Here is a 14451-nt window from a genome sequence, read left to right on the forward strand (position 1 = left end):
AGGTACCACTGAGAATAATAGGGCTTGTGTTATTTAGTATGTGTTAACTGGTTAATGCACTTTAGAAAACAGAATCCTAAATATGTGCACGAAGCATGGGAGATGACTTGCTCAAGGTCACAAGTGACAGTGACAGAATATAAATAATTTCTCTCTGTCCATTTCCCTAAGGCAGGGCTTGACAAACCGCAGGCACCAGGTCTCCATGGTGACTAAAAAATTGGGACCTGGTGCCTAGGTTTTGTCAGCAGAACACATAGCAATGGACAACTCAGCTGGTGTTGCAGAAAATAGGGACCATCAGCGGCAGGCTGTACTCCTCACTCTGCCTCCCCCTCTCACCATGGCACCTCTGATATATGCGCGTACACACACACACACACACACACACACACACACACACACACACACACACACACACACACACACACACACACACACACACACACCCTAGTCCCAGGCCTGCTGCTGATCATAAATGGAAGGGAAAGGAAGAGTGGTGGCACTGTATCAGGCCACAGCCTCTTCTTCTGTCACTTGGTGTTCAATGTAATATTTGAACTATGTGGTTCAAATGTTACATGTAGCGCCAAAGTGGCAGAGGAGGAGGATATGGCCCAATGCTTAGCTATTCTCCCTTCCCCTTCACCTTGTGATCTTCACCAGACTGGGGCTGCAAGGGGGGGAGGAAGGAAAGATGAAGCAAGAGCTGGGTGTCTGTGTGCAACAGGGTGGGGAGGGGGAAGGAGTGAAAGGGAGGAGAGAAACTTTGGTCTCTCTGTGCTGCAGGAGTAGGGAAAGAGAGAGAGATGAGTATCTATGTGCTATGGGGAGAAGGGGAGAGTGAGGGAAAGATAGGGAGCTGGGTGTCTATGAGCTGAGACATATTAGATTTCAACCTACTTTTTTCAAGTTTATCTCATTTATTGTATTTTGTTTATTCTTGGTTATTTTACTATTGTTATGCTGTTAACAAAATTGTAAATTTTATGTTAAACTGTACCTGCTGTACACTGCCTTGGGTGAATATCTTCATAAAGGCGGTTAATAAATCCCAATAAATAAATATGTACAGGTGGAGGAGAGAGAAAACTGGAGAGATGTACAGAGGGGTTTAGTTATGGGGGTGGTCATTGGGAGACACCTAAGGGAAGTATAAGCCACAGGAAGGTATATGGGGTGATAGTCATCAGAGAGCTATGGGGGTATATGCTGTGGGGACAGTTTGGGTTGGTGATTGAGAGCTATGAGGCTGTGTCCTGGAGGAGGAGGGTTGAGAGAGATATATATGAGTGTGTGCTGGAGGAGGGGGTTGAGAGAGAGCTATGGGGTGTATGCCAGAGGAAGGGGATAGAAAAGAGCTCGGGGGGGGGGGGGGGTGCTGGGAGAGGCAGGGAGAGCTATGGAGACATGTGTGTGCCAGGAGCAGGGATGAAGATGGAAAATAGAGGGGACCTTGCTGGGGGACAAAGAGAGAGAGAGATTAAGAAAGAAAACGTTTGGGGGTTTCCATCCTGCAAAGGAGGCACATTTGAGTCTTGTAAATAAGAAGATACTCCAGCAGCACTGTTGGTAGGATCAATTAAAATTTTTAAAGTCTGTTTTTTTTTTTGGGGGGGGGGGGGGTAATTGAGGGAGGCTACTCCAAGGGGTGGGGGAGGGGAAGAATTCTGAGAGGCTACTTGAAAGGAGAGGAGAGTTTGAGAGAGGCTACTGCTTGAGAGAAGAAATTCAGAGAGGCCACTGCTGGGGGTGGGGATAAGATGCCAATGCAGCTGCCAGAGTGGTTGGGTATGCGATGCAGAGAAGCTTTAAGCTGTGGCTGCTGGAAATGGGTGAACTAACAATGGGAAGAGTTTTAAAAGTGCAGTTGCTGATGGGCAACAGAGAGAGGCTAAGGCTGCAGCTTCTGGGGCTAGGTGGATGGCTGCAGCTTTAGCCTCTCCCCTACTCCCACAGCAAACACAGCCTAAAGCTTTTCTCTACTGTCAGATAATGCTGCAGATGTGTGGGCAATGGAGGACAACAATAGTCTCTTATTCACTACTTTCTTGCTACTGTAATAAATAGCTTGCTGTATATCACACATTGACCACATTATACATATGAGTTGTGCCCTTGAGCTACAAATCCCTGCAATCCTGTAGTTCCCTGTGATAGGCTCTTTCAGAGTACATGTTCTGTTCTCTGAGTCTTATGGGACTCTTTCTATTGGTTTGCATTGTTCTCTAAGCTTGATGGGCAAGTTGCTCCTCCTTCTCTCTCCATCGGATCTGTAAGAGTTAGTCTGCAGCATGTCTCCTCTGTGAACTGAAACTGCCTATGCTGTATTTTGCTGTATGACCTCCTTCAAGCAACTGTGACCCTGTCAAGATTTTACGAGTGTAAAAGTATAAACAGTATTGCTATTCAGTATGTTGCTGCAATCTCCCAGTCTCTTTTGCTTGAGAGAGAGAGAGAGAGCGAGATGGTAGAAAACAGACTCCCAGTTTGCAAGACAAAAACTCTTATCCAGTACATCTGAATTTATTTTTCCTTGTTTGATTACTGCATTAAAGAAGATTTTGGTTCAAGAGTTGAACCAAAATCTTCTTTAATACAGTTCCGAGTCTACTCATAATAATGTTCTATACTCTGGTTTAAACTGCATGCCAATCACTCCAGTGAGAGAACAGAACAATGTATAAATAAATAAACTCAGTCATCTCAAGTCTGTCTCCTAGATCCTAAGAAAATTTGCCCTAAGGTCAATCTGAGGCACAGTCCTTTTCTTTACAGTCAAACCTTATGTCTCTTCTCACTCTGGCGGTAATAACATATTTTGGATTGGTTTTGTCCCATCAGGCAATGTGTATGCAGGAGTAGGAAGACATGAAAACTGCAAAGATAGGAAAATGGGAAGTGCCCCCTGTTGGGCCAACTGCAGGGGCCAAAGTTTTAGGCTTGACAATCAGATCTATGTCTCCTGCCACGACCATGATTTCCATATTGAAAGAAGAGCTACAATTCCATGCAGACAATAAGTTAAAATCAGGAATGGTTCCTCCTGTCCTGCTATGGTGAAGCCAGCTGGCTAATTTAGGGTTGGACTACCAGCGCCGACTCACCTATATACTGCACTTCTCTTTGCACTGTCCCTTATATTCAGTAAATTTTCGCAGTGGATAAAAAGGGAATCTCAATTCATACAAATTGAAATTTTGACAGCAGCACAGAGCATACTGATGACCAAGCAAATATACAGTTGCTACAGTGGTCAAGTCACATCTGCTTCAGGGTCCGATTCGAGTGAAACTCTTCCTGACAGTATGGGAACCATTTACTCTAATTCTGTCATTTGTCCATTTTAGCATAAATAAATAAAATATACTGTGCCTCTTATCTAAAAATAAAATATTACCAACTTTAAAAGGGAGCAGAGAAACATGATACCAGCAAAGTGGAAAGGCATAAAAATGAAATCCGAAAGAACCATTTGAGCCTAAATGACGCTCAAAACTATTTACAGATTTTCAGCCTCACAGACACAATTGGAACCAGTAGGGAACTGGGGGTGCAGTATAAAACACACAGATTTCCTTCCTGTCATCTACAGAATTTTTAGAATTCTGAGGCGACCCATACACAACCTTCTAGTGTACTGCATCTTATAATATTGCAATTAAGGACAAAATTCAACACCCCTATATTCCATGTTCCATAAGTTTGCCATACTTTCTTCCATGTTAAACGAGCTTCACAACATAACCATGACCTCAAGCAACACCTGTTGCGACCACTATCATAATAAAGTTACTTTACACATCTCAGCAGTGAGAAATTTGTGCAGGTGAAACCAATCTGTTCCACAACTGAAGTGGATGTGAAGACTCTACTACCAGGTATTTAATGTCTCATCAGTCTTGTTTGTGCAAAACTGCACAATATTGAGAAGAGCAAGGTAGATGCAAGGTTTCATGCATTTATGTATATAGGATTTGTTTTTCAGTTTTGGCTAAAACTGAATCTGGGGCTGAAATTCGGCACTGAAACCAAAGCCAAACCTGAAACTGGCCGCTAGTGCCCCAAATCAGTGCTACAGCCCTAGCCCAGCCTGGTCCACTCTGTCTCCAAACAGGTTTAAAGAAAATACTGCCTTTCTGTGGTACAACCAAAGTGGCTTACATTTATTATATGCAAGTATTTTCTCTGTCCCTATTCATAAGTTTCAGCCCCCTCCTGGACCCCTCTGTAGGTTCTCATACTGTCTCCCCTATCCAATTGGCTGCTGCAACCTCCAGAAGCAGTCTTGCAAGACTGCCTCTATAGGTCGTAGCTGCCATTTTGAGATTGCCCAACCCTGCACTATGGAATCAGCAAAAGATAAGACCTCTGAGTAGCACAGCACAAATGAACATTTCGTTTGTCACCAGGAAAACATTTTCCTCCATGTTTTAGACAATATTCACAAGGAAAAAGAGGAGTAGAAAGTAGAAACCTGTCTTCTCTGCAAATAACTGAGACGTTGTGAGCACTTTTCTACAGTTCACTAAAACACTGTACAAGTGTACTTTCTTAATGAGACTAACTGAGGTGACACACTAACCATTCCTTTCTAACCTAAAATTCAGGGGTTCCTTCTAAAGAAAACAAAAAAGAGATGGGGAGGGACAGGGTGAGCTTGGAACTGTGGTATTTATCATGCATGTTTCCTACCAATCAGACAGTAGAAAGCCCTTGCATACGCTTTTCATCACAAGTAATAGATGTCTAATATCAGAAGGCAGCTTGTTTTATGGTCTTTGGGAGTTCTGCATCAGTTTTCTCTGGTGCATGGATAAAAGTCACAAGCTACAATGGCTGTTTCAAACAAACATTTCTAAATCTCATAATGTATGTCTGCTTTGAACACCAGATAGGATTCTGTGTTCCAATTTGTAGAAAGGGAAGAAAAAAATATTAATAAATAAGACTGAACTAAGCTGCCTGTAGCTCTGTGCAATGGTGCATTCTAATTGACTCAAAAGTCATTAATCAGTTCTCAATCAATCTACTCTACCAGCAGCTCAGCAGTTAGGACTCCATTACTACACATCCATCATGCCAAACCCTAATTCACTGCACCATTAGCCACAGATTAGGCCTCTGTTCGGATAACTAAGCGCCAATGGATATTTGAGAAAGCTGCTGCCACTCACCTCAGCTCCTGGAATCCCTTCAGGTGGACGGCATTGTAACAAAACTTCCTGCTCCAATGATACTTCCTTTCCCAGCGGCTCTTGTTCAAAAGTCTTCCGTAGATCTGGAAACAGAGCAATAGACAAAAGAGAGGAGGTTATTAAAAAATTGCACTTTTTAAAACAGTTATTCTTTGGTGTGACCCCATTCAGAGTTGATGTAAGAAATTTTAGAGCTCAGTACCCATGTGCATCAATGAGTCTTTTCATGTGGGGTTCAGTAAATGAATGGAAACACTGTTAAAACAGAGGATAGCACAGTATCTATAATCCAAGGAATTACAGGATCTGAGGTAGCACGATTTTACAGGAGGTCGGTTAGAAGAATCTGATCAACTTCTATGACCGGGTGACCAGAGAATAGGATCAGGGAAGATATGGTGTACTTAGATTTCAGCAAGGCTTTTGATAATGTTCTGTATAAGCAACTTATAAATAAACTGAGCACTTCTCAAAAATAAAGTTAAATAGGACCTTTCCTCTCTATATAGTTTGGATTCTAAGGTGACTGTTTCAAACAAACCCTTTGAAACTAGCCCAGTAATCAGGTTGCCCTTAGTAACTTTTGCAAATATTCTACTTCCTCACACCTTAATTAACACCTATATCAGGTCTGTAGCAGAGCTACCTCTCCAGCAGGCAAGAACAGAAATAACTTTCTTTTAGGACAGTTTAAGCCTTGCTATTCTTTTTCATTCTCTTGACTGTTGAATTTCTACCTCTAGAGAATGTTTCAGTTTAAAACTTTGAGGAAAAGGGTTGCACACTATGGAAACTAGTTAATAATGCTTGCTTCTCTTTCTCTTTTTGATTTTATTTTTTTTCTAAGACTAAACTAGGTCCTACTGTGCCTTCTAGAGACTATCTTTAATGCTGTGGCAGAAAATTTAAGTTTTAAAACTATGGGGAAAAGGGTATGATATGAAAATAAATATACCACCAACTCAGTACACCAGTAACCAACTGCATGCTTCCAGGGCTGCTGAGAGGGGGGGCAGGGGGGACAACGTTCCCCGGGCCCGGGCCTCCAAGGAGGGCTCGGTGCTGCAGTCCCCTCCACCCACCCCTTCCGTCCACTACCGGGCCGGGCCCCCCTGAATTAAAATCATAGCACCTCACCTCGACCTCGCTCCGTGTGAAAGAAGCACAGCAGTGGCAGTCTGAGGGCGGGGCACAGGGAGGAAAGGCCCGAAGGGAGGCGATCTGCAGACTGCCGCTACTGTGCTTCTTTCACACGGAGCGAGGACAAGGTGAAGCCCTATGATTTTAATTCAGAGGGGCCCAGCCCAGTGGTGGATGGAGGACCTCAGGGGAGGGGGGTGGCGGTGAGGCCTCGGGGGCGGCCTTGCCCTGGGCCTGGCCCAGTCTCTCGGTGGCCCTGCATGCTTCTGAGCCTTTAGTAACTGAGTGCTTATTTCCCAATATGTCCACTATGAACCTCAAAGGTCATTCTTCCCTGATAATATTTGTTGGACAAAGAACAATTCTTACTGTAAGTCACTAGAGATCATGTTCAACAAAAATGGACAGATCTTTCCATCACAGGAGAACTTGTCAGGTGTTCATGTCGTAGTTTTCATTAGGGATATGCATTTGTTGCTAGCAGGTATTCCGTTCATTAACATGCTTCAAAAATTTTAGTGCCTATAAAATCAATTTGATGAATGTTAACCTCTGAATTAACACACATGCAATCCATTTGAGCATGTTACTAAGTTCTAAGGCACATTTAAAAAGTGATTAAAATAAATGTGTGAAATGAACAGGAAAAAAACACCCAAAAATTGGGAAAAAAAATCCCGCACCAAAATGAAAATAATTCCTCTGGGTCATCAATTGGAATGGCAGCTTGAGTTTGCTGCTCCTTGGTCCCTGGCCTCAATCACTACTATATCATAGAGGGGTATAATCGAAAGGGGCGCCCAAGTTTTCCTGAGGACGTCCTCGCAGGATGTCCCGGTGAAGGGGTGGGGAAACCCTTATTATCGAAACAAGATGGGCGTCCAGTTGGGGATGCCCAAAATTGGCTTCGATTATGCCGATTTGGGCGACCCTGGGAGATGGACACCCATCTCTTTCGAAAATAAGCCTGATAGTCATCCTGTGGTCTGAAGCTTTATTTAACATCTCTGTGAGTCCTTTAGTATTTTCTAATTTACTTTTGGATGGCTTCAAAACTGCAGCGTTTTGACTTTGCTCGCTTTTCTTACTTGGCGGCAGTGCAGTCCCTGTGCATGGAGCCTAACACTAAGGTGGAGGTATGGCACGCGGGCAGCTCAGCGGTGTGTCTGAGCACTTCAGTGGGGGTAGAGACCTTTAAGAAGGAGTTGGCTGCGTTCGGAGACATTCGTGAGTGGTTACATGATTTAAAATCTGACATTAAAGCTCTGCATAATGACCTGGCCGTGTTGGGCTTGGACTTGTGGAGGGATATTGGAGAACTGGGCAAAAGAATTGATGAATCGGAGCAGCGCCTACAGGACCTCAGAGGCTCTTACCATTATGGATAAACGTATGGAGGATTTGTGGTAGTCTAATGCAGACTTGGTACTCAAAATAGAGGACCTGGAAAACAGATCCAGGCATTGCAACATCAGAGTTAGAGGCCTGCCAGAGACCCCAGACTACTTGAATTTTGAGCTAGTACTGCAGCACTTAGCCAGCACTCTTCTTTTGGAGGGGGGTGAAAAGATCCTGGAAGAGCAGATTGAAAATGTGCGTGCACATTGAGCATTCTGAACTTGACTTCAATGTTGTTTGTTCTGTTCTGTGTTCCATCTGCACTATACTTTCTGGCATATCTGGGCTGCGGGATGACTATTTAGTTTTCTTTACTGTGCCCCTGATTTGTGAGCATGACTTGTTTGAGCGATAGACGGGGTGAGGTGAGTTTTGCTTTTTGCTCTATAATTGCATTAACAGTGCGGGTGCATATGGGTGTGAGTGGTATGCTTGGTTTTGGGGACACAGTTGCAGTAATGGTGGTGGTTGGTGGAAGGGAGGGGATGCTTTCGCTTCTTTCTTTCTTTCATTTTTGATATACTCAGAGGGAGGGTTATTTGGGGATATAGGTGAAGGTTGGAGGGGTGTAGTGAGGATTACAGGGTGGATGGGTAGAGGGGATTGTGTTGTTTTGGGTGGGGGGCGTGGGAGGAGTGGACATGGGTTATCTTGGATGGGGAGTTTTCTGATAAGGGTTGAGAAGGAGTAGGTGCTGGGGAAAGATATAGCTTGGGCACAATATGGGCTAATTCACATTATAGGAGTTTATGGGTGATTTTAAGCCCTAAATGTTAAAGGGCTTAATTCACCTTTTAAACGATGTCTATTTAAAGAACTGCCTAGGCTATCTGCTACTATTTGTTTGTTACAAGAGACACATTTATTGAGGCGCCATCAGCACGTCTTGCAACGTAGGGGGTATCCGCTGCAGTTCTTTGCTTCTCTTCCCTCTGCGAAATGCTGGAAAGTGGGCATTTTGATCTCCAACACAATTCACCCGATTATCCATCAAGTCCTGCCAGATTCTGATGGCTGCTTTCTTGCTGTCCAGCTTGAGCTTCACGGGCAGGTATATCATTTAGTGTCAGTGTATGGTCCTAATGATTCCCAGAAGGCCTTCTACATGGATTTAGAGTGATCTCTTTTGCAGTGGCCTACTGGTTTGTGGGTTCTGGGAGGTGATTTTAATATGATATTACATTCCAAATTGGACTTTATGGCATAATGGACATATAAGCAATCTGACAAGAAAGCGCTATTAGCTTTGATAGAGTATATGGGGCCGGTAGATGCCTAGCAATATTTCCATAGAACCAGCTGAGTCTTTACTTAACATTTGAGTCCACATGTCACTTCCTCGTGTATTGATTACTTTCTAGTTGATAAAGGGTTTCTCTCTAATCTAGAGAGTGTGGAAATTGATACTGCGGTGTGGTCTGACCATGCTCTGATTTGGCTTGCATATAAGGGTCAGTGTGAAGTCAAAAGACTTTGCTTATGGAAACTTAATGAATCCCTCTTGGATGAGGAGTGTGTTGTGCAAAACCTCAACAAGGAAATTCCCCTTTTCTTACAAGATAATGTCGGCCTGGAGGTCTCGTTGGGTATTTTGTGGGACAGATTAAAGGATTATGTCCATGGCCATTTTATAACGTGAGCTATGTGATCAGGTGGGGAGCAAGGGTCACCAAGCAGGAGAAGCGGGGAGGGGGAAGTCGCTTGGGTACCCTAGACTGCCACGAGAAGACAGAGCCGAAAGGGCCAGAATCAAGGGTTCAGGGTCAGTGTGGGAAAGCAGCCTGTCTCCTTCACCATTGAGGTCAATGAAGCTTGAGAGACAGGCCTGGTAGGATCAGGAAGTGTTACCCCCACTATGAGTCCCAGAACCCTAGGAGAAAGGAGGAGGATCTGGGAGGACTGGATGAATAGAATAGGAAACAGCTGGGAGATGGAGATAATGAGGATGGGAAGCAGCTGGGGTGGAAGGCTGTAGAGGAGCCCATGGACTGGCAGGAGGATTGGAGAGAGAGGAGACTTCAGATGGAGAGCCCATGGACATTTCAGCCTTAGCTCGAGCTAAAGGTGGGCAGGTAAAAGGGCTCATGGCCACATGGTTCTGTGACTTAATGAAAGAGGGAAAGAAGTAGCTGCAGAAGCACTCCAACAGGGGGTGAGGGTTTTTCAACTGGGGTCAGGTGGATGGCTGTCAGATGTCAGAGACTGACAGAGAGTGGGTGGGACCCCTTTCATCTCCCAGGAAGTAATGAGAAGAGAGTGAAGGAAATAATCTGTCTTGGCCGCTGACCAGAGGGTCATGGAGCCGCTGCTCCAGTAACCCCGGTAGGGACACGGCCGCAAATGGGACCGGACGACTACCTGTCCCGCACGCGTGAGTGCCGCTGAACGTGTGCCATCCCTGTGGTGCTCCGTGGGCTCCTGCTCTAACAATTCGGTGAGGGGGACTCAGTGCTGGGAAATGACCGCGGCTCACCTCTGCCTCATGGCCGCGGCACTGCCCTGGTCAGATCCAACGCCTGCACCCGACCTGTCCCGTGCACATAAGTACCACTGAACACAGGTCATCCCTGCAGCACTCCGAAGGCTCCCGCACGAACGACTCTGCGCCAGGGACTCGGTGCTGGGAACCGACCACCGCTCACTTCCTCCCTCATGGCCGCAGCGCTGCCCTGGCCAGATCCGATGCCCGCACCTGACCTCGCCCAGGAATCAGTGGGTGAGCGGTGCAGTCCACCCACATGCCTTGGCCGCCACCTGAAACAGCAGACTCGGGAGATGTCAGCTGATTGGGACGAAGAGCAGCTGACGGACAGGGAACGGCGATCGGAGTAGAAGCGGTCCGCCCGTATGCCTCGGCTGCCACCACCCGGAACAGCAGACTCAGGAAACGTCAACAGACTGGGACACAGGCAGTTGCGCCCCAACCTCAGCGAGCTGCCCAGCCGCCGGGAGAGACGCGGAGAGCACTGAACAAGCAGCGGATGACGTCCACGCTAGACTGTCCAACTAGGAAAAGAGAGGCGTAAGGGCCTCACCCCGGCCAGGAAGCGCACGGGAGTGCAAGGCCCTCGCCCGATCGCCCAGCCAGGAGAGAAAAGGAAACCGGGCCTCACCCCGACCAGGGAGCGCACAGGAGCACTCGCTCGCGACCACACACGCTCGAGAGGCAAACCAAGATCCGAGACGGCAGAGACATTGAGGAAGGAAGGGAGGAGAAGCGAAGACACCACTGAGGACATTCTCCGCGGAACTGAAGCGCGATGACAAACGACCGCACATTCTGACCACCCAGCACTGAACCACCATAACTGGCTCAACGGGATCAACTGGCACCTAAACATCCAACTGTGAGTAAATTCAGACCCACAGGAAAAACTCATCTGAACACCTAACTGTGAGTAACCTAGTCATTTACAATCAATCAACCCGCCCACCCACCAATATTATACAACCTCAGAGTCACTTCAGACCCCATAGATACCATCCTAAGAACAAAGCCCAACAACTTAACCATCAAACGCGGTCATCCAGTAGCCCAAAACAATCTAACACCACAATGAACACCTTCAAATTGCTCCTAATAATTTACTCCCTATCCCTAATCCACCATACACTAACCACACCTCTCATAGAAACCAACATTATACCCACAATACACAATATCACTAGACTGTCCAGATACAATACATCCCAACAAAATGACAACAAAAATAATGGAAGACCTCCAATATGAGGACAAAATCAACACAAGGGAAAGAAAGGCCACAACAAACACATAAGGACAAGAGAATAGACAACTAACAAAAAGCAATACAACATCGAACATAGCTGACCCCTACCAAAAAATTAAAGTGGAATACATAAACGCCAGATCAGTAGTTAACAAAGCAACAATAATAACAGACTGGATCACGTCAGACAACCTTGACCTACTACTCATCACCGAAACCTGGATCCATGATCAAAAGGACCCCATAATTCTAGATCTTTGCCCCCCAGATTATAAAATCACTCACTGGACAAGAAAAGAAAAAAGAGGCGGAGGCATAGCACTAATCCACAGATCCCACTTCACCATAGCAACCGTAGCTGAATCCATAACACCCCAACAGTTAGAATCCACAATACAACCTTGCTTGATCACCTAAACTGTGTTTTGTTTTACAGACCACCAGGTAACTGGCATGACTGCCAACCACATTTCATGGACTTTATATCAAACACCTGTATATCCAACTCCAATCTACTTATAATAGGTGACATAAACCTACACCTAGAAGACCCCAACTGTACCAATACCCGTGAATGCAAGGAATTCCTCCTACTATGGGACCTTAATTGGCCACATATGCAAGCAACCCATGCCAAAGGGCACACACTTGACCTTATCACACACAAAATGTCTTCAGACCTTAACCTAATACTATCAGATACAAAATGGACTGGAACACCATGGTCAGACCACCACAAACTAAACCTATCCCTACAATGGCAAAAAAAAAGGATCGCACCACACACATGAACGCACAACCTACACCACGAGAGGCCAAGTAGACTCTGTAATATTCTGGCAACAGATATACAATAACAAATGGTCAACAAACTCGATACACTACCTCCTAAATTGGGACAACAGATGCAGAAGCATATTAGACTAAATAGCACTGCTACAAACGAGAACCTCACAAAGACACAATTCAATACCATGGTATAATGAAGAACTGAAAAAACTAAAAACACTAGCCAGGAGGCTTGAATGAACATAGAAAAAAATAAAAGATGTATACACACTCAACGCATGGAAACAACTGCAAAGAAAATACAAATATGCAATAAGACAAACCAAAAGGTCTTACTATAAAACCAAAATAGGGCCAGATTACAAAGACACACATAAACTATACCAACTTGTGAATAAATTACCAGATACCACATTGGTTACCACAACCAATACAAGCACCCCATCTGCAGATAAACTTGCAAAATACTTCAACGAGAAAATTGTCAACCTTCCCAAAACTCTACCACAGAACACCACTGATTTTGAAGGTTGAAAAATTCATTGACTGTATGGACCCAACCCTTGGTGAATATCCAGCAGACCGAATCTGGACAAACCGAATCTGGACTCTCCTTACCGACGAAATCATAACCCAAGCGATCAACAGGTTCGCCAATTCCCACTGTAAACTGGACACATGCCCTAACCATCTAATAAAATCAGCCCCTCAACGCTTCATAGCAAACCTCACTTCACACCTAAATTACATGCTGCAACATGGACTCTTTCCTAATGACAAAGGCAACATACTACTCACCCCAATACCTAAAGACTCAAAGAAAAAAGCAAATGAAATCACCAACTACCGCCCAGTAGCATCTATCCCTCTGGTAGTCAAACTGCTGGAAAGTATGGTTACCAAGCAACTTACCGACTAGTTAAACAAATTCTCAATATTACATGAATCACAATCAGGATTTCGCTCCAACCACAGCACCGAAACAGTACTAATTACTCTCCTAACCAAATTCAAACAAGAAATTGCAAATGGCAGAAGTGTACTTCTCCTACAATTTGACATGTCCATTGCGTTCGACATGGTAAACCATAAAATACTACTAAACATCCTAGAATACTTCGGGATCGGTGGAAATGTACTTAATTGGATCAAGGGTTTCCTAACCACAAGAACATACCAAGTGATATCAAAATTGAATATATCATCACCATGGAAACCAGAATGTGGAGTACCCCAAGGTTCACCTCTATCACCGACCCTCTTCAACCTAATGATGACCCCACTAGCCAAATCCCTAGCCAACCAAGGCCTTAACCCCTATATCTACGCAGACGACGTCACAATATACATTCCTTTCAAACAAGATCTAACAGAAATTACAAACAAAATCAAACTCAGCCTACAAATCATGAACTCATGGGCGGATGCATTTCAATTAAAACTCAACGCAGAAAAACCACATTGTCTCATCCTCTCATCACGATACAACACAAATAAACCCACCACTATAAACACCCCAGACTACACTCTCCCTGTCTCAGACAGCCTGAAAATTCTCGGAGTTACAATCGACCGAAACCTTACGCTAGAAAGCCAAGCGAAAACTACAACAAAGAAAATGTTCCACTCAATGTGGAAACTCAAGAGAGTAAAACCTTTCTTCCCGAGAGAAATATTCCGCAGCTTGATACAATCAATGGTGCTAAGCAACCTAGACTACTGTAATGCAATCTATGCCGGATGCAAAGAACAAATTATTAAGAAACTCCAAACTGCCTAAAACACCGCAGCCAGACTCATATTTGGAAAAACGAGATATGAAAGCGTCAAACCCTTATGCGAAAAACTACACTGGCTCCCAATCAAGAATGAATTGCGTTCAAAATTTGCACCCTGGCTCATAAAATTATTCATGGCGAAGCCCCAGCCTACATGACAAATCTCATAGATTTACCAACCAGGAACACAAATAGGTCAGCATGCACATACCTAAATCTCCACTACCCTCCTTGACTATCTAATTCACTCTGTCACGAATGTAACTTTAATGCAATACCACTCTGTATTTCTCAAAGCGGAATTGGCGATTGCCAACACGGTACCACATTGAGACTGCAAGTAGGTGGGAAAATGTGGGATACAAATGCAACAAATAAAAATATGAAGCAAAACCCTGCTGATAGTATGTATCAAGG

At 44.6% G+C, this 14451-nt stretch overlaps 1 protein-coding gene across 1 annotated transcript in view; it reads right to left on the reverse strand.

The window, feature by feature from the left end:
- Nucleotides 1-14451, reverse strand: part of UNC5C (unc-5 netrin receptor C) — a 644470-nt gene that overhangs the window by 199296 nt on the left and 430723 nt on the right. Inside the window, exon 4 of the mRNA XM_030190711.1 lies at nucleotides 5178-5281. Coding sequence (XP_030046571.1) covers nucleotides 5178-5281 — 104 coding nt within the window. The remainder of the gene's footprint in view (nucleotides 1-5177; nucleotides 5282-14451) is intronic.

The sequence above is a fragment of the Microcaecilia unicolor genome, chromosome 2 (genome assembly GCF_901765095.1).
Source record: "Microcaecilia unicolor chromosome 2, aMicUni1.1, whole genome shotgun sequence".
NCBI lineage: Eukaryota > Metazoa > Chordata > Amphibia > Gymnophiona > Siphonopidae > Microcaecilia > Microcaecilia unicolor.